Source organism: Equus caballus, chromosome 3, assembly GCF_041296265.1.
Source record: "Equus caballus isolate H_3958 breed thoroughbred chromosome 3, TB-T2T, whole genome shotgun sequence".
Classification (NCBI taxonomy): Eukaryota; Metazoa; Chordata; class Mammalia; order Perissodactyla; family Equidae; genus Equus; species Equus caballus.
The window spans coordinates 63,829,957-63,850,364 of NC_091686.1; the positions used below are offsets into that span (position 1 = coordinate 63,829,957).

The 20,408-nt window shown below is 42.2% G+C and overlaps 1 protein-coding gene across 3 annotated transcripts in view; it reads right to left on the minus strand.

Moving 5' to 3' along the window:
* The window catches only part of FRAS1 (Fraser extracellular matrix complex subunit 1), a 419,338-nt gene that overhangs the window by 16,041 nt on the left and 382,889 nt on the right, over positions 1–20,408 (minus strand). For all 3 annotated transcript variants that reach the window (XM_023637884.2, XM_023637883.2, XM_001492146.6), the window contains 9 exons: positions 19,986–20,173; positions 18,587–18,862; positions 16,030–16,262; positions 13,928–14,088; positions 11,705–11,919; positions 8,464–8,614; positions 6,687–6,794; positions 5,524–5,683; positions 1,862–1,978 (listed from right to left, as the gene is read on the minus strand). In XM_023637884.2, the coding sequence (XP_023493652.2) occupies positions 1,862–1,978; positions 5,524–5,683; positions 6,687–6,794; positions 8,464–8,614; positions 11,705–11,919; positions 13,928–14,088; positions 16,030–16,262; positions 18,587–18,862; positions 19,986–20,173 (1,609 nt within the window). The remainder of the gene's footprint in view (positions 1–1,861; positions 1,979–5,523; positions 5,684–6,686; positions 6,795–8,463; positions 8,615–11,704; positions 11,920–13,927; positions 14,089–16,029; positions 16,263–18,586; positions 18,863–19,985; positions 20,174–20,408) is intronic.

Below are 20,408 nucleotides of genomic sequence, written 5' to 3' on the forward strand. Positions count from 1 at the left end.
AACTGGGCCCTCAGCACTGACGGATCTGCCGCTGTCTACAACCTTCTAGTAAACTTACTTTCTCACTCTCTGAGATGACTGTTTTACGTCTTCCTCTCTTCCCAAACCTGAGTGTTCCTCACTTCCAGCTAATGCTTGGCTTCTCATTTCATGGAGAAAACAGACTCAATCAGATGTCTGCTTTGTCATCCTTACCCTCCCAATCTACTAATTCTCCCCTCCCCTGTATCCATAGACTCTGCCTGCCTTCCTCTTTCAGTGGACGAACGTGCTCTGCTTCCGTCTAAGGTGAGCCCTTCCCTTCACATCCTGGATCTATCCCTGCTCTACCCAAGGACTTAGCCCTGCAGATTTTCCCTCTCTCCTCTGCATCTTCAAATTGCCCCTAATAGACCAAGAGGGTTATTCCCACCAGCATACAAACATCCTGAAATATTTTCCACCCTGAAACACAAACAAATAAAACCTCCTTTGACCCCTCATCTGTTTCCAGCTTCTGCCCCTCTCCTCTGATGTCCTTTATAGCAAGCTCCTCAAGCACTGTTTTTCCTTGTTGTCTCCACTTTCTTGCCTCTCTCTCTTGAACCCATTCCAGTCAGGCTTTATCCCCCTCAGTCCACTGAATCTGTCCTTTGTCAAGATCATCGACGACTTCCATACTGCCAAATCCAATAGCCAATTCTCAGTCTCTTACTTTGAAAGGCACATTCCCAACTGCCTTCTCTTAACGATAATGTCAGATTCTGTCCTCAGCATCTTCTCCCAGAAGTGTTTTCTATTCCCTTTGCTCAGCTGCTGGAAAGGTGGCCCTGGACTAAAACTGCCTGACAGGAGAGGTTACTTTTAGTCCTCTGCTATAATATCCAAGCCTAGGCTGGAGCAAAGCACAGGATCAGGGCCAAATTAATCCTAGTTGACTGAACATATGACACAATGCAGACAGTCCCAGGTCTGAGGTGGGTATGGGTAAATGTACAGTTGATTCTTGCTATTTGCAGTATTTACGTTCTATAAAGTTGCAGTGAACACTGAATTAGTGGTGACTGAACCATTGGTCCTAAGGGGAAATACAGGGTAGAGCTCCTGCAGCCACTGGTCACAACATTTTCATCCACTGATCAAAACCTAAGCCTGGGGGCTGACCCTGTGGCCGAGTGGTTAAGTTCGTGCGCTCTGCTACAGGTGGCCCAGTGTTTCGTTGGTTCGAATCCTGGGCGCGGACATGGCACTGCTCATCAGACCACGCTGAGGCAGCGTCCCATATGCCACAACTAGAAGGACCCACAACGAAGAATATACAACTATGTCCCGGGGGGCTTTGGGGAGAAAAAGGAAAAAATACAATCTTGAAAACAAACAAACAAACCAACAAACCTAAGCCTGTTTTATGCATGTTTTGGTTTACAGACACCTTATTTAATAGATATTGTTGATTCATTAGCACAGAACTCATGGCAATAACACTAAAACCCATGCCTGAGCGAAGCTTATCTGATACTCCCTAAGGCACAACACAGCCTCCTTGTGTTTAGGACACTAGACAGCACATCAGCACAATGCTTGGGAACCATTATAAATAGCGACACCCCCAACAAAAAGCACAAAAATTTTAAAAACATGGCACTAAATAGAGCGTGAAAAGGATGCGTGTTTACAGGATGAGAGCTGAAACACGACGGCAGGGTGTTGCCTTGCTCGATCCCAGCTGGGAATGTGTGTGTCGAGAGTCTCAATATTTTGCCACAGTGCATGTCCGCAAAGAACTCTGTGAAAGCACCACGAGAACTGATTTTGGAGTTACAAATAAATTTTAGCAAGTAGGCGAATTCACAAATAATGAGGATCGACTGTACTTCCCTACCTTTCTGGGGCATGCGCAGTGCAGGCCAAAGGCTTGTCTCCCGGGTCAACCCACGGCTGTGTGGGCTGCACCGTACACGGGATCAGGTAGATGGTGTACTCCCCTGAGTAGTCCTTCCTGGAAGCGTGCAGAGCAGACCGTGGTTAGAGGGAACAATTTATAGATTATTTACTTGCCCAGAGACACACTCACTTCATTAAACAGTTTTCAGATGCAGTATTTGTGCCCAGCATCCAAGAACTTTTATGAGTCTGCAAAGACAATTTTCAGGAATTCATCACTGATTATTCTAACCCAGAGCATCATTCAGAGGGGTTAAATAGAGCTACTTCATTTATTCAAGTCCTTTTCATGAGAAAAGCGGAGAAACGTGTACTGTTTAGAAAAACCTAAAAGGCTCCCATGAAGACAAAACAGAACTGGCCACTTCCTTTAGATTTCCATGAAACTTATTTGACAATTTCTCTTTAGTGTTTCTTGTTGACTGACACCCTGTTCAATGCATTCTCAACTGTGAAAGCTTTTATTTACTAAGATGTGACCGTGTCAGCTGCGGCTTAAATGTCTCAAGGGTAAATGACAGCACTCCAGTGCACGCCCCCACCCCCATTTCATTAGCAGTCAGTTTTGGGGCTCCTCTCTCAAAATCTAGAGCCTCGTCCCTTCATAAAGTTGACGAACAACATCACTTCTCATAGGAGACTACTCGCTGGGCATTTCCCTGTTCCTAGGAGCACAGGATTCTGCAGGTCATGACACCAAGAACACGGAGGCTTTGTAGCCCTCACCTCCTTCATTTCCCACACTTGTCATCAAGTAGCAGCCCAACCCTGGCAGGTTGCCTGGAAGGCAGCCAGACATCCAGAAGCTTCAGGAAGATTCTTCAAGGCCCTTGGGAGGCTGCCATCCATTGAATGAAGAGCATAGGGCTGTGAATCTTAATTATAACTGTTGTGAGCAATCTGTGAACTATTCTCACACCCGCCATGCTCGTTCTTCGACCATTTATTTTGTGTTATTTACATCTGTTTATTAGTAAAGTGATAGAAGAGAGTTGCTAGTAAATAAATAAATACACACAACTTTCAGGACACAGCCTGGGGTCAGTTTCATGGAATGGCATGGGCTGAGACTAGGGCAGTCTAACTCTGCTTTTGCTTTGCCTCTGCCAGTTGTACGACTTTAGACAAACCATGCGAACTTTCAGGGTTTAGTTTCTAAGCACCATCGCGCCCTGAAAGTCTGTATGTCTGCAGTTTTCCTACGTGATCTCTATCTTTTTGCAAAGCTTGGACCAGCAGGAAAGGAGACCTTGCATCCCATATTTGAATTACATGAAAGTTGACATGTATAATGTGAATAGTAACCCTTAATGAACAGAAATACTTAATTAGGTGGAACTGTCCATGCTTGAGCCCTGCTTTCAGAAAGTCAGGCAGATCGTGTTACTCCTCTGCTCAAACCCTGCAGAGGCTCCTGCTGCACTGGAGTGACAGCCAAGGACCACACACTGGCCCACAAGGTCCACATGGTGGCCCTAACTCATCTCTTACTTCTTTCACCTTATTGCCTATGACCCTCCTTTTTGCTCATGCCACTCCAGTCACACCGTCCTCCCTGCTGCCCTCTCAGGAACTTTGCCAGGAACCTACTCCCAGAGAATCTGCATGGCCAACTCCCTCATCTCCTTCAAGTCTTTGCTCAAACATACCGTCCTGATGAGGCCTATGCTGAGCACCCTAATTAAAATTACGTCTCCCACTCCTAATTCCTCTTGCCCTGCTCTCCACCTTTTACATCTCCATAGCACTCATCACCTTCTAACGTGATACCATATTGATTTATTATGTCTACCATTTCATGTCTTCTTACTTTACTATAAGTGCTGTGTGCAGGGATCTTTATTTTGTTCACTGATGTATCCCAAGTCCCCAGAACCTTCCCTGACACACAATATTTGCTCAATAAATATTTGTTGAACAAATGAATGCAGGACAAATGGCATGGTTTCCCCAAGCCCGTATTTCCCCATGTCTAAATACAATTTAGGTCAATTTCCTCACTATCCCTGCAAATATGCCGAATACAGTCCTAGATGCGGGTCTTTAATCCTGTAGTTCTTCCCTCCTTTCTAAAAACTAGGCCTTTCCCATATCACAACATGTATCACCAGTGGCCGCACCTGCCCCGGAAACCTGTATAGCTCCCCAGCCTATGCTGGGCTCCCTCCCTGAACAGCAGTAGTCTTTGTGTTCTGTATCTCGCACAGCGCACAGAGCACAGAATGCTTGGTGGTGTTGTTCAATCTGCCATTTATCTACGTATTTTATTTCCTTATCACAAATGTAAGCTCCTAAAGGATGCTTATTCAGGACCTACCATGTGCTAAAACCTGCAGTTCTGGCGATTCAAGAGGGAACAGGCATGACTCTCATGCTTGGGAAGCTCACAATCTAGTGGAAAATGGGACTCTACTTGAAGCATTATAATATAATGAGCTGTGTTATAGTAGAAGCTGGAACAAAGTGGGAACAAGGAGGAGAAGCTTCTAGCACGGTACAGGGAGTCAGGGAAGGTGTCACACAGGGGTCAGTATTTGAGTTTTGCAAGAGGAAAGGAGCAGAAAGGGCAGAAGGAATTGCAAAGGTATGGAGGTATGGACGGGCTGGTGGGTTCAGGGATTGGTGAGATATTTAACGTGGTTAGAAGGTTGGGTTTGAGATGAGGCCAGAGGGGAGAGGATGGCCCTTGTGTAGAGTTGGACGTCATCTGCTAGGCAGTAGGAAGTCATTAGGGGATTTAAAGAGGACAGTTTCTTTGCCTATAAACTGGGACAAAGAACATGCACAATCTCATGAGGTTCTAGGAAACACAGCCCTTGAAGATTGTTTTATTATATATCAACTTCAAAGGAACCATTATACAAAAAAATACTTGATATAAGACCAAAAATTTATAATTAAAGAAATCTTCCTGAAAATAATTTTTAAGATAATCTGCTACTTCTTAACTATAAAGCTGGAATAAAATTCTCATGTTAAATATAGATCTTAATTTCATGATCTATGAAATGGGGATAATAATATTTATGACAGACTCCTCGTTACCCTATTATCCTTTTCATAGTGACAGTTTTAATTTTGTTTTTCCTATTCTTCCCTTTTACAAATGGGATATTTTACTGTATTTATTCCAATTCCTATTCTACCACTATGTTGGGTGTGGGAGAGGAATAAATCTTGTTATTTATTTTATAGGACATTGCACCATAAGGGGTGACAACTGGACTTAACAACCAGAGATCCTGGATTTTGCATTAGTTATGGTAACTGCAATGAAATGTCTTTATTATACTAAGATTTTAGTTGGACACATTTCCCAGCTTCCCTTGCAGTTAGATGTGCCATAAGACTAAGTTCTAGCCAATGGGATGTGAGTGGAAGTGATGTGTGCCCTGCCTAGTCTTACTCTTGGAATAAGGGTGAGCACTTCCTGGTTTATACATCAGAAGCTGATCTGAGCTACATTTGTTTCTTTCTCTATTTGCCAGGGGTTATTTTTATCTATCTCCCCTTTAAATTAGAAACCTAGCCTTTACAGAAAAGCCCTTAAAGAAACTTAAAACACTTCAGATTTAGCCCTGACCTCCAACCAGCATTCACCTGTTGTAAGAGCTTGTGGCTCTCCAGAGTTGATATGGAGAATCAAAGGTCTGAGCACTCCACAGTAGCTGCAGGTCAAATTCAATTCCTCCTAGGTGGTCTGGAGTCAATATGAATGACTTCACATCAGGGAGGGTGTGGTGCTCCATCACAAACTGTCCTATTTCAAGGGGAAACACACACACGCACTTGTGAGTTTCATTGTACTTGTGGTGAATATCCTAGGAAACCTTACAACTGAATTAATATTCTTCTATCAAACAACTAAGGTCATACCTATCTTCTTACCCCTTAGAAGATAGTCCACACTGGTTAAGACAGCATGGCATGTCACCCCAGCCCATACGATGGTCATTCCGGTCATATATATTTATAAGCAATATGAATATGCCTTGTAGAAATAGTGCTAATGAGGATATTCACAATATTCACAATAATAGGAGTCCTTATGTGATAATGAACACCGAATACCACACAACATGTTTCTTAGAGGTAGAAAGGTCTCAGTAGTTTATAATTAGAAATATCAACTTCAGATTAGAAAACCTCATATAGGGCCACTCAGGTCCTTGGTGGAAGGTGACAATTGTAAACATCATTCAAAAGGTAAAGGGTACTCAGTAAGACATCTCTATTCTTTAAAATTGTAGTCATACAATTGTCATGAATAAATAAATGCAGGAAGACTAGTCTAGATTAAAAGAGACTAAAGAGATATAGCAACTACAAAGTAACATATGAATCTTGATCATAGTCGTCTTCCTTTTACATAAACAGATATAAAATAAACATAAAACAATATAAAAACAAGTGGAAAAGACATGTGTGGGACAATAGAGGAAATACAAATAGAGACTGGATATTATTGGATCAGTGGTAAATATCTTGCATATGATAGTTCTACTGTGATGTGTAAGAGAATGTCCTTGTTCTCCAGAGATGTCTACTAAAGTATGCAGGGTAACTTGGCATAAAGCCTGCAACTTGTTTTCAAATGGTGTGACCAAAAAAACGGGTATGCCCGTGTGTATGTATACACACACACAGAGCAAAATGCTAACAATTTTTGACTTTGTTTTTAATTGTGCTATTCTTTTGACTTTTCTCTGTGTTTGAAATATTTCTTAATAAAAACTTGAGGCAAAAAACAGCACTGATATTACCTCTGAATTTGGCATGGGTCTTGAATTCAATGACAAGACGACCATCCTCTCGGATATAGATTCTTATTATCTGAAGCCTTGCAGAGAGCACACTGTCTGTCTGGATTCCTGGGCAGACAACCATACACAAAACATCCAAGTTAGGGCCTGGAGAAGCTCTCCCGGACAGTAATCCACATGTAGGCTATCCCAGTGACACCTCTACGTAGAGATACACATTTATTTGAATAAAACTTAAGAAAAAATTTACATATTCACATGAATGCAGCGTCTACTCAGAGACATTTGCCAATTAAAACTGTACAACAGTTTATTCTACTTGGTTCTTTTTTACAGTTCCACTCTCCTTGACATAGTCTCTTTACATCTGAATATGCCACTTAGCCCAGATGCAAAGTCTCAGCCCATAGCTTAGAAAAAAACGGTTCTTAAAACTTCTTATTATCAATTTTACACCAGGATGTGGTTACAGCACAACTGCTTCAAGCTGTATTTTCTTTTCCTCATCAGGACATCTTTCAGGACTTAATGGGACCATAAACAAAGTCCTGGTGGCTGCATTTAGTGTTCAAACCAATGGAGAATTAAAGGTTATCTTGTACAAGGCTAGCTTTACACGACATGAGTTATCTGTGGCTTTAATAAGGGCAATTGCAATCATGACACCCAATGAGTTCAGAATGACCAACAATTAAAGGGCAACCAAAGCGGGTGGGAGTGGGGAAATTTTAAAAAAACCCTCCAAAGCTCAAGGAATTATCTGACCCAGAGTGTGAAAGTTTCCTGAAGTTATTTTCCTATGAGAAATATAAAGCAAATAAAGGATTTGACCTTAAATCACTCAACAGAAGAAAAGACTGTCCTTTCCATTACTAGAGATAAAGCCCTATCTAAAGAAAACTCCTCAGATAAAGTATCTCTGCCTCAGATCAAGTAAATCACCCCCAGGGAGGGAGAGAGGAAGAACGGGAGCTGTAGGAGTAAGAGGAAACGAGTCTGGGGTAATAGGACACTAAAAATGGGAAAAAAGCAAAAACCAACTCAGACGCATTGGCATGAGCAGAGGAGAGAATCATGGAGTTTTAAGGGAGTTTTATTCATGTGACAGCAGTGGGAGAAGGTGGGAGAGACACGAGTGAGGGTGAGCTCCTAGCAGAGTGGCCGTCACCAATCCAGCCCTGGGGGACTCCTCTCAAAGACAGCAGGAACAGAGACAAGCCTGAGGGGAAGGTTATTTTAAAAATTCAGTGTTGCAGTCCTTGAAGTAAAAGTAGGGTTAAAATGCCTACTTTCAAGAATGCAACAGAACAGCAAACTCCAGGCCAACCGAGTAAACTGAGCCAGCTTGCTCTTGATATATTTTCCCATTCCCATGCATCTGATTTGAAGATCCTTCTGCTCCTTAGACAACATGAATTACATAATTTTTAATTAGGAGAAAACGAACATGATTTAAAGAACACATATTCCTCCTAACGCCCTAATGGGCAGAACAGGGCCGATCTGTCAATTGCCATCCTCTACTCTGGGCCTCTGGCTATCTGGGCTGAATTCATCATCATGATGCTGGAGGCCTTCCAGCATCAACATATATGGACATCACTCTTTTTCAGGAACCACAGATCTGTACACCTTCCAGACTTCAGGCGGCCCTCCTTTTTCTGTATATAGGACAACAGGATGAGGAATGCAGCTATTGTTAAAAGTCACTACTTATTTTTCTTTTAATCTTGCTTGAGCATCAAGTAGGAGTAGTTAAGATTGTCAGTGGGAATACCTGTTCTCCAGAGAACAGTGTCGTAGAAGAAGGAAAACTCCATCTCGGTGTGGTGCTCCAAGGAGGCCCAGCCCCTGGGGGCTGTCACATAGATGTAGGATACATAGAGAGGCACATGTACTGTCAGGAACGACTGAGCAGAGTCTCTCACCTGCCAAACAAAGGATGTGCACACAGAAAGGGTTATTTCTTCTCTGGGATGAAAAGGCATATGATTGTCACATCTTGGTTCCATTTTCACTCACTCATTTAGTTACTCACTCATTGAATAATTACGAATCAGTGCCCACACTCGTGTTAGGCACCAGGTGAGGAGCCGAGTCCTCAGCAGTGGAAAAAATCAAAATCACTTCCCTTATGGAATCTACAGTCTAGTAAGGGAGACATACAACTTTTAAAACTTAAAGTAAATAAAGGTATGGAAATGGCCAGGATGCTTCTTTAGATAGGGTGATCTGGGAAGATTTTTCTGAGGAGGTGACACTTAAACAAAACCACTTTTGAAGAGTGAGCAGCTTTGCCTCCACTGTTCAAACTGCTGGAAGCCTTGGCTGAGATTGTAAAGTCTCATAGTTATTCCCAAAGGATCTGGGACCTATCATCAGCACATAGGCCCTGGCTGACTGCATTTTCCGCCCTGTAGGAGAGCAGTGATCAACCCTAATTGGGCAGATGCCCAAGTCTGGATCCTTGGGATGAATGTGTTGGCTGACTTGGATGTTTCAGGGAGTACTCACATCTCCTGCAACAGGAACGAAGGTCGTGGGATCTGGATATCGTATCTAGGAAACTTACCAACAGACAGCTCAGAGCTGCATGTACTTGGATAACTGCCCATCTCATACAATGCTTTGTTGAAATAATTTTGAAAAGGCAGCATATCATACTTCCAAGAGAACACTTCCAAGGGGGTTCCTGTTACTGCTATTAATTTGGCTTAATAATTTTTTTTACCATGCAATGAACAAAAACCAGATGGAAAGATAAAATATGAGCAGAAGCTTTCATGGGGAAGCTGGGTATACGTGTATGAGTGGTACCCATTTTTAAATGTCTTTTATATTTTCCTCCATAAATATATACTTACTTAATAAGAAAAAAGCTTAGTTTAAAACAATTTTATTTCACCATTGGCCAAATACTGTAATATACTATGGAACTTATATTTTTCATTTGTTTGAAAATACAACGTGAAGTGTTTTCATGGGTCATTAAGGGAAGGGGCCAAATGCTTCATCAATATTTAGGACATCAAAATTTTATTTTTCTAAAGTATCTTTTCATACTCAATGTTGTCAGGGATTTAAAATTCGACTCCAAGCTTTTCAAAAGACTCTACAAATTCCATATTCATTTAAAAATCTCCTTTGAAAGGCCTTATTCCGTTTTTGTAGAAAATTTTCAGATTTTATCTGGACCTCATACCTTGTTCTGTCCCCTTAACACACAGGTTTTGCTAAACACACTTGCCCCAATCTCATGATTGTTGATATTAAAACCTCCATAAATTCTCTAGTTGATTAGCAAAATTAATTTTCCCTCCTCTGTTTCTGTTTATTCTCCTTTAACCCTCATATTACTTACTAATCCTTAAAAGGAAAAAACAACCCTGACAAATATTTACTGCATACCTATTTTGGGCCGGGTGCTAGGTGCCTTCCCGTGTTGAGATTATTTAGTGACAATTTCAGATGAGGTTCAGAGAGGTTATGAACTAGGGCTTGGTTCTAAGTTCTATATTCTTTCTACGAGAGATCAGCTATTTCAACTTTTAAAGAGACAGACAACAATGAAGTACAGTCGGCCCTCTGTATCTCTGGGTTCCGCATCTGCGGATTCAACCCACCACAGATGGAAAGGGCTACAGTGGTTGTGTCTGTACTAAACATGCACAGACTTTTTTTCTTGTCACTATTCTCTAAACAATACAGTATAACAACTATTTACATAGCATTTACATTGTATTAGGTATTATAAGTAATCTAGAGATGATTTAAAGTATACGAGTGGCTATGCATATGTTATATGCAAATACTACACCATTTTATATAAAGGATTTGAGCATCTGTGGACTTTGGTATCCATGGGGGGGGTCCTCGAACCAATCCCCTACAGACACCGAGGGACAACGGTACTTCTGTGTAAGAAGTGGGACACACATAATAAGAAATTTTTGTCTTTGAGGTTTTTAAGCATATTCCGCACAAAAATATCCAAAAATGTGATTGAAGTAAAATCATGGAGAACAGAGAATACTAATTTTTGAGGGGCCAGAGGAGGAACTAATCACTTAGTTTTGCATTTTAGCGAATGTAGGTTATGCAATTGCAGAAACAGAAAGAAAATCTAAGAATGCCTTAAAATTCTATTCAGTAGAGGGCAGTAGTGTATACAAAATGAGATCTAACAAAATGAGGCATCGCAAAGAAACAAAACAAATTTTAATCAAAGACACTTTCCTAAAGTGATTACTCTAAGTCCCTCTATAAGTTCCCTCTTTCAGTGTAGTTAAATCTGACTTGAAAATAACAAACATCTATTTTTAGTTCATTGAGATAACTGCTCAAAATTGGGTAGAAGCTGCTTTAGAATTAATTTTTCCATGAGGATGCATTAGCCTAGTCCCACTGCTATGACTGCCCTCCTATGACTATGGCTTCTTGCCATAAATTTTCCTATGGTTAATAATTTTTCATGACTACAAAAAGTGTCTATTTTGGCAAGGGTTGTCAGTTTGGAATAGGTATAAATTAAGGTGTTTTCAACAATTATTTCTCCATAATGCCTAGTACGATAGTGCTCTCCTTCTCTTCTGAAACACAGGGAGTACCACCTGTTGTTTTGACTCAATTCCCCAGGTGGGGAAGAGAACACATCTACGTAGTAACATAACTCTACCATCAAATGCAAATCTTTCCGGCTTTCCAAAATATGCCCAAAGGAAAAAACATACATACCTAGAAAAGTAAACATTAGATTTTTATATAAAATGATTGTCACATAGTAATTTTTTTCCACATTAATTTTCTAAATAATTGATTTAGAGGACTTAGGGGGGCTCTCTCTAATTATGATGCTGCTAAGGTCTCCCTTATAGGAACTTATGAAAAAGACACTCGGTTGGCCCACTTCTGGGGGCCACTGGATGCAAAGTGCTACCTGAAGTGCTTCAGAAACAAACAAGGTTTCACCTTGGCCCCCAGGTGCACTCGGCCCTCAGACAAGCCCCTGGAGCACCCACCTGGAAGTCAGCAGTTACAGACCCCCCACAGACATCAATTAGCTCAGTCATGTCGTAATAGGCGTCAAAGGTCCAGACGCAGCTCTTCAGGTTCAGGTGTTTATAGAGCTGGATGGTCTTGGGCTCCCGCACGCTGGGGTCAAACTGGAAGGGACGGTCATAGCCAGGCCCCAGGGCTGTGCTGTCATAGACCATGTCATCCAGGAACCCTGCCTCTGCGGGGAAGGGAAGAACAAGGAACAGTCACTCAGTCTGCCAACCCGGCTCTTGGTGGCCACCCAGAAGTTGGGTGGGGAGAAAGGATGCTCCTTTTGACATTGAGAGAGCTTCCCCTTCATTTGAGACTATTACTAGAGCAAACCCGGGCTCCCAACACATGTGCAAGGGGAGCTTGTTAACTGCCTGTTGCCATGTGTTAAATAGAGTGACTAGGTTCACAGACTCCTCCAAGAGCCTGCGGGAACCCAGAGAGAAAAGGTGGACAAATGATATCATAAAGGATGAAGTCAGAGCTTGGTAGCCCCGCGTATCTCAGAAAACACACTGGAGCTTTGCCTGTCACACCTGGTAAGTCTCGTCTATGTTTTGCAGTCAGTCCTTGAAGAAATGGATTTACCATAGGGATAATTTGTTGATGAATTACTATTTTTTTAAGACCAATTTTTCAAAAACAGCTTTTATGGAAAGCCAACAAACAAACATCTGACTACCACTCCTCCCTCCTATGGTTTCTGAACTCTTGGAATAAAAGTCTTAATTTTGTGTTAATGAGTAAATAGCTTGCTAATGATGCTTGACTACACCTCCCCTGCTCCAGGCAAAAACTACTGATCAAGTGCTGCCAAGCAACTGAACTGTTCTACATTAAGGAAGACCTTTCTGTAGCAGAGAGCTGAATACAGACACAATTTTAGAATATTAGGATTAAAATATTTATAGCATTAAAAGCAACTACAGTATTCTGAAAGAGTTGAGGCATCTCTTAGAATATTCTGTTTGACACCAGCACCCAGCCCTCTGCCCCACAAGGACTAGGATCTCAATTAACATGTGTTGAGTTAATTGTATTTAAGTAGGAAGAGGTGCAAACTTTCAGCCTATAAACATAGTATGTTTTCTTTCGCTAGCTGTAGATAGGGACCAATTAAACTGTCAGGTACAGCTCAGTGATTTACGAATAATTTTCACTCAACTAATTTCTATTGTATAAAGACCATCACTACCCAAGGTGATGCTTAACGAATATGAAAGAGCACATGAATGCTTTTCTATCTTCAAAAACACTGTTAAAAGATTCATCAGTTGTGAAGGGAGGAAATGCGCATTTAATGTGCACTTGCTAAGGTAAATGGAAACAGACAGGATTCTTTGTAAAGTAAAATGTCTGCTGCCACGAACATGGAGATGTGTAGCCTTGGCTGTCAGGTGAACATGGAGATGCAGAGCCTTGGCTGTCAGCACCTCAGGGTCTGCATCAGCTGCAGAGCGCATCAGCCCAGGTCATGCCCTTTCCTGGGCAGTTGGCATCCAGTGACTGAGTGAGGTGGGTAGAAAGATCTGTCAGTCTGGGCTGGAAGTAGGGCAAGTCTGATGGATGGGCTCTCTCCAGAGCTCCCTGAAGAGCTGTTTGCAGCTCTGTTGGCCACATCTAGTTGATTTCTCTCTCCACCCACTCCTGCTTCCTCTCCTTCCCTTTAACAGATGTTGATCCCTAATAAACATCTTGCACCCCAACTCCATCTCAGCTCCTGCTTCCGGAGAACCATCCTGTGATATCTAACATCTGCGCTTCAGCTTTCTAAAGAGGCTGTGATAATGGGATTTTAGAGGACAGATCTAAACACAGGGGAGGGAAGGAACTAAAATTTACCATGATAGGTGCTTTGAAAATGTCCACGCCTTTCATCCCCACCTCGATTGGTAGCCATTGTTATCCTCATGTTAGAGATCAGAAAGCAGTGGCTCAGAGAAGCCCAGCAATTTTTGCTCAGTTGTAGAGGTAGTGGAATAAGGACTTGAATTGAAGTCAGTCTGATTCCAAAGTCCTTGTTTTTTCCTATTCGCTTTATTGTCTGAGCTGCCTATGTATGGTTGTGGGTGAGAAGGAAATCCACTAATCACGCAGATTTTGAGGAAAACATGAAAAGCAGAGTTCACTTAGCTGTATCCTAAAGGCCACCGGCCGGGCCAGAATGGGAAAACCAGCCAGAACTTGTCCCTCACCTGAGATGCCTCTTAGGTCACGGGTGGTGACGAGGTTGGAGCAGACGTGCTGGTGTCTGTAGATGGACTCAGATAACAGAAAATGCAAGTTGTGCAATGGCACGGTGGAGATAAGGGGCAGCATTCCATCCTGGTGTGGGATCTGCACCGAAATGTGGATTCTAGGGGAGAAAAGGGCAGAAATAAGTGCTCAGCTGGATGCTACAAACAGTTAATATGGCACTTGTCTTTCTCATAACCCGCTTTGTCTTCGCCAATGAATTTACCAACTTTTTTTTTTCTGAAGCTTTCCACATAGGATTTCTCCCTGAACATGAAGGTATGATGTACATGTAGAGTTGTTTTCCCCCAAGAGATCCTCCAGACTCAGAAGAGATAGCAATCAAGAATCACAGAATTGTTTTTCCACACAAGAGAAGATAATATCATAACCACAAATTACTGTAAAGCTTCCTTTTGCTTGAAATGGAAGCTTTGTTTCCTCATTGGCTGATACAGGTGCTGCTCCCCTTCTCTGTCACAATGAGCGTCTGTGGAGGTTGGGTAGGGTTGATATTCACATTTTTTTAAGTTTTTGTGCCAAAAAGACATGATTGAGCTCTTAAACTCTAAGGTCAATATCCCTACCCAGGAAAATATCTCAGAAATAGTAAAACCCCACTGCTCATACTGTCTCCCCAACTAAAAGAGCCTTGTCTCTCCTCTCTCCCTTCAAGTTCCAGCAGTGCTGCATATCGGCCCTCACCGGCCTCTCTCTGCAGCCTGCTCTCGATTACACTCCTCAGCACTTAGGTGACTTTGTACCAGGAAATCTGTAACTTATTTATATTGGCTGCTATTTCTTGTATGTTTTCAGACTCTGTTTATCCTGCCTCCCCACTCTGAGGACAAGGACCATTTCCTTCAGCCTTTGTTTCTCGAGAGCATACAGTACACAATTCTGAAGAAAACAGTATGAGCTTAATAAATATTGGCTATGACTGCGACAAAACAGAACTGTACTGATGGGCTGCATTATTTTCCTTGTACAAGTTTAAATTTTCAGCATGTTTATTGAGAGTGCATTTTGAGTTTTTACATCCTGTCTCTTGGAGCAAAGACCCACATTTTTAGAGGAATCAGAACCTTGGAATATGAAGAGGATGGCTCTTCTGCTAGGAAGGGGTCCACAGTGCCCTGGGCACTTCTGTTATTGCTCTTTAACAAAAATAAATTGCATTCTGTTAGAAAAAAAGAGGGATTTGCCTATTCTTGGCTCCATATTCAAATCTGTTTTTCTCCATGCAAATGAACCCCTTTCTCTGAACTCAGTTTCTCATAAGGGCACATACATAAATACTATGAAGTTTAGTGAACATGTATAACATACATGAATTTGTTTTTTGCTGTGTAAAAATGAAAGTTCCATCTTCCATCAAAATCATGGTGGCACAGGAGAAAACAAAAGCACACCTGTCCAGTGACTTACAGTTTACACAGCGTTATCACTCATTTGTTCACTAGATATTTGGCGAGTGCCTCTCAGGTGCCAAGAGGCAGTGTACTAGACAGAGGGAACGCAAAATAAATAATCATGGTGCCTGCTCTCACCACCTACTGTGAGGACAGAGAGGGAAGGAATAATGGTAACACTCCGAATGAGGCACACATGGGTGCCAGAAGAGCTAGAAGAAGGAGTTTCTAAAATGGGGGGAAATGATGGAAAAGATCCTAGAAGAGATGCCATGAACGGGGTACAGCAGGACAATGGGATTTCACTACACTGAGTGGAAGGCGGGGGGGACAGCTGGAGGCAGGAGTAGCAGCACAGCAGAGGCATGCAACCTGAAAGAGGCTGAAGCCACGGCGAAGCTACACGTGATTCTCTGTGGGCAGACTGGCAGGGGAAAAGGACAAGGCGAGGGAAATGAGGCTAGGAAGACAGGCAAGGGGCCAGATCTCAGGGGGCCTTTGAAGAATTTAACCTTTTTCTGAAGCATTCATTACCACTATTCTTATCTTGCAGAAGCATCCCTCGTTGATCTGTCCCACCCGGAAAACACAGAAAGGATAGTCTGAGATCCACTCCCCCAGCTTGTTGCGGAAGGTACTGCCTGCCTGACCTGTTCGGATGCTCCTTGTGTTTGACGTCCAGGTATTTCAAGGTTGCGATGAAGGACTGAGCTTGGAAGCCTCTCGCTGTCCCAGCCACCACTGGGGTGTGGCAAATGGCACTGTCTGTTCCGATGGTAACAATGTTGCTTCTTAAGGGGGTCCCCACATGGCCCACCTTGTCCACCGCCTTTGCCACACAACGCACATGAAACCTCCGGCTGAAGTAAATGCTATCCAGGACCTACCAGGAAGAATTAAGCACCTCAAACACATGGATACTTAAATAGCTCCTTACACGGTATCTTCTGGATGATAAGATACAACCAGTTCCTGGTACAAGGTAATCTGTGAAGACCATCCATCATCCATCCACGTATCCATTGATCTATTCATCTATTCATTCATTCACCACATTAAGTACCGACTTTCTATCAGGAGCCAGGCACTAGGGACAGAGCAGTGAGTACTTATAGCCTAATGTGGTAGGTCAGACAATGAGCAAGTAGACAGACATGGAGCAAGAGCCCAGAGATGACTGATTACCAGTGACAGCATTCTCCTTATATATTAGGTTCAGCATGAGGACCACCCATCTGGTTTTCAGCCATTCCAACAAGACTGGCTGGCCTTCAAGTTACTCCTACTGGGGGCATCGTGTCAGGATACAGAGGAAAGATGCTTCCTTCCCAGGAGTTCTTATTTTTTTTTCCTTCCTACTGCTATTCCCTCTCCCAACCCCCACCTTATGACCACACACATTGCAAGTGGTACAATAACATGCAGGCTTGAAGTTGAGAACTTGATCTCTGACACCTCCTGGCCTTTGAAGGTCTTTCTACAGATTCTTTCCATGTTCCCAGACATACAGAAGCCATAAGAATGCTTAAGTCAATCTATGCAGAGGCAACGTGGGTCACCAGAACTCTTTAGGTTATGTGTGTACATACACAGGGAAGTACATCACAAAAAAAATTAATTAGTAGTTCTGTGTGCCACAGACCTCCCACAAAGCAATCATATAAACTTATAAATTCTACCCGTGAAAACAATTTTCACTGAAGTCTATTAAAAATTAAAGAAGATTTTTTCCATTAACATTTTTTAAATTAGCTGCCAACACTTTATTTATTTATTTATACATGGACTTAGTTCAGAGGGGATTTGAGGCATCTTAGAGAAATGCACGCAATACAACGGTATTAAATAAATAATTGAAGAAATAAAGAGAGCAAAGGAAACTGGGATAAAAGTATGAGTCACTGACTCAGTGCAAGAAGGAAAACTGAAAGATAGAGTAAAATCATAAATGTGGTACCTGTTAAAAATGGATATTTGGCTCAAATCAGACCAAACCCCCTTCATGGTTTTGTTGAACAGAGAATTAGATACTTAGGAAATGAGATGTTAAATCTTGCCATTTATATTTTTTAGTAATATAGAAGATAATTTAAATTTGAGCTAGGTTATGTTGTAAAAGAACTGACTGTCTGGCCTTTCTGAACAAGCTATGCCAAAGTCAAAGGACATGAGGGACCCCACTGTATCCAGAACCTTCCACCTATGTCTACTAGATGTCTTCCACTATTATCTCAGCCGGCGAAGCTCTCATTAAAGTGAGAACAAACTGTGGGTTGGACGGGAAAAATCTAGAGAAATTCAATCTTTCTGAAAGAAATCTCTGATTTCCAAAATTATTAAGTGAACTACTTTCAGTTAAAAATTGTTGAGTGCCTACTAAGTGCCAGGTACTGTGCTGGGCCTGATTCTCCACTGCTTTCAGCTCCTCTGTGAGGAGAACGAGCTTCGTTGGAGCGATGAGCAGTTTCCGTAGTGCACTTAGGTCTTAAGGTCAGGAAGACCATAACTGTGCATTGCTTTCTGGTGGCAGAGATGTTGGTCTGGTCTCCAAACTCTCTGAGGACACCAACTGCCTTGTGAACTTTTCCTGTCCTCCCACAGGGTTTTGTAAAATGCTGGTCACTCAGTAGGCATTCTATCCTTTTGTTTAATAACTGGTCCCTACTACGTGCCATCAGTGTGCCAGCCACTTGAGATATACAAATGTGGTAGAACCCTTGGTCCAAGTCATTAAACAGTTTATATCCTACGACTTATTGAATGATTAAAAAGATGTAACAAAATAGTAATCATTAATCACACCTACCTGGAATCTCTGACTTACTTTACCATTTATAGATCACTTTTATACCTGATTTGTCAAGGACCTTATCAAGTGGCTAAATGGAAGAGGTATTATTTTGCAGATCAGGAAACAGACTCAGAGAGATTAAGTAACCTTTTAATATCACATACTTAAAAACTGGCAGAATCAAGATTTGTAAACAGGTTGTCTGAGTACCAGCTCAGTTCTCTTTCTACTATACCATATTACCTTTTCTCATATATAAGAATAAAAAGAGTGGGTGTGTACTGTGAGTACCTGCTTATTTGTTTATTTTATTCCAAATGCCATGCAGGGACCTTAAGGAATTTGATCGAGTCTGAGTAACAAAGAGCAACACCAGTTCTCTCCCTATGCAACCAGGCCCCGACCCCCAGACCTACCATGTGATTGACACTGGTGAATGGTGTGTTGTCAGTGATCGTCTCAAAGGGAGACCGGGCCCCGTTGCCATCAGTGGGGGCAGCCACTTCCCAGCTGAACTGCATGGATGTCTGGTTGATGCCAGCCTCACTGCAGCGTTCCTTCATGATGGCATACTTGGGGAAATGAGGGTCACAAGGGGTGACACAGACCAGTGGATAGCCTGGGGAGGGAGATTTCTTGACTCCTTCCTTGGTAACCTCTTCCACGTGGTCATAGTCAGCAAGTGTGACAACCTGCAAAAGGGCAACAAAGCTTCAGCCTAGATTGGGTCTCAGGAAGGTGAGAAAACTAAGGCTCCCCTCTCCAGAGATCTACAAAATCACTTAACTTATAGAGATTCTTTAAAATATAACAGAAGTTTTTATAATGCTTTGCAAGGCATTCCTAAAAGATACTGCAGATCTTTAGTGGTGAAGACCCTCCTATTGCCTGAGCTAAAAGCTTTATTATCTCATTTATCTCATTCCTAAATCAGAGCTCTATCACTCATGTGAAAAATACATTTATTTCCTGCACAGTGTAAGCAAAGCTATATCACGTATGGCAGTTACTAGTTTAAAGTTGCATTCACTTGTGGCAAGATAAGAGTAAATAAAGGTAGTATATTTCTTCCATGGTCAAATAAGAGACATATTTTGAAAGTATCCTCTACTACATGAGACTAATCAGAGGAGGTGAGAATACTTATTCTGACTGCCTCATTATTGTGGTTAAATTTCCCGTGACAATCTCCAGGTATTTTCCTCCTAATTGTAAAGTCAGTGCATTCACTCCATATATCCCCAAATTGGGAAACATGATACTACATTTCTGCAGATACTTAATTCTATGCATGTGGCAAGTATGTAAGATAATAGATATGGGGCTGTGTTACTTTTTTTTTTTACTCTTCTAGGTCTCACCAAAGAAAAGAAAAGATCAATTGGATTATACTGTCTGTCTTTACCAGACTAAGGTATCAGCATGGTTTGGTCTTACTCTTATGTCAGAACAGGGTTTCTCATCCTCAGCACTATTGACATTTGTGCCAAATAATTCTTTATTGTTGGGGCTGTCCCGTGCATTGTAGGATGTTTAGCAGAATCCCTGGCTTCTACCCACTAGAAGCTAATGGCACCTACTGTGACAGTCTTGACAGCCAAAAATGTCATCAGATATTGCCAATGTCCCCTGGAGGTGGTGTAGAGGGTGAGAGGGGTGGGTGGTGGGGGGCGGGGGAGGGACAAGATTGCTCCTGGTTGAGAACCACTGTGTTAGAAGAATGAAGTACAGCACTGGAGGTCCTGCTTCTCTCAAGTGCTCATCTATGAGCCATTAAGACATAAAAGCAGTGATCCTTCAGGTCAAGCAACTCACGATGGGTGGTGCTGGCAATATGAGACTCCCTGCTGCCTCCTGGTCTAGAATTGTCACTGTGGCAGTGGTCACATCGCCAAGAACTGCTTCCACTGGGTCATCTGGGCCAAGGACTAAGGAGAAAGATTCATGCCATTCCCGATCTTCATTGGACAGGATCTCGACTTTGAAAAAGATATGATCCACACCTTCGCCAAGGACAGAAAAAAAAGGAGAGCAAAGGTCCTCGTTAGGTCATCTACCCAGGGCACCCAATCTTGCAGGTTGGGACCACTGAGAGTCCAGGTGAACATAGGCACTTTCCTTTGAGAGGTTTTCTATGAATGCAGTGGCTGCTAATCATTTCAGCCCCATCTCAAGACAGGATTCTGTTTTATAGACCAAATTCCACCTGTGGTAGAGGCTTGGCATTGCAGATTTACT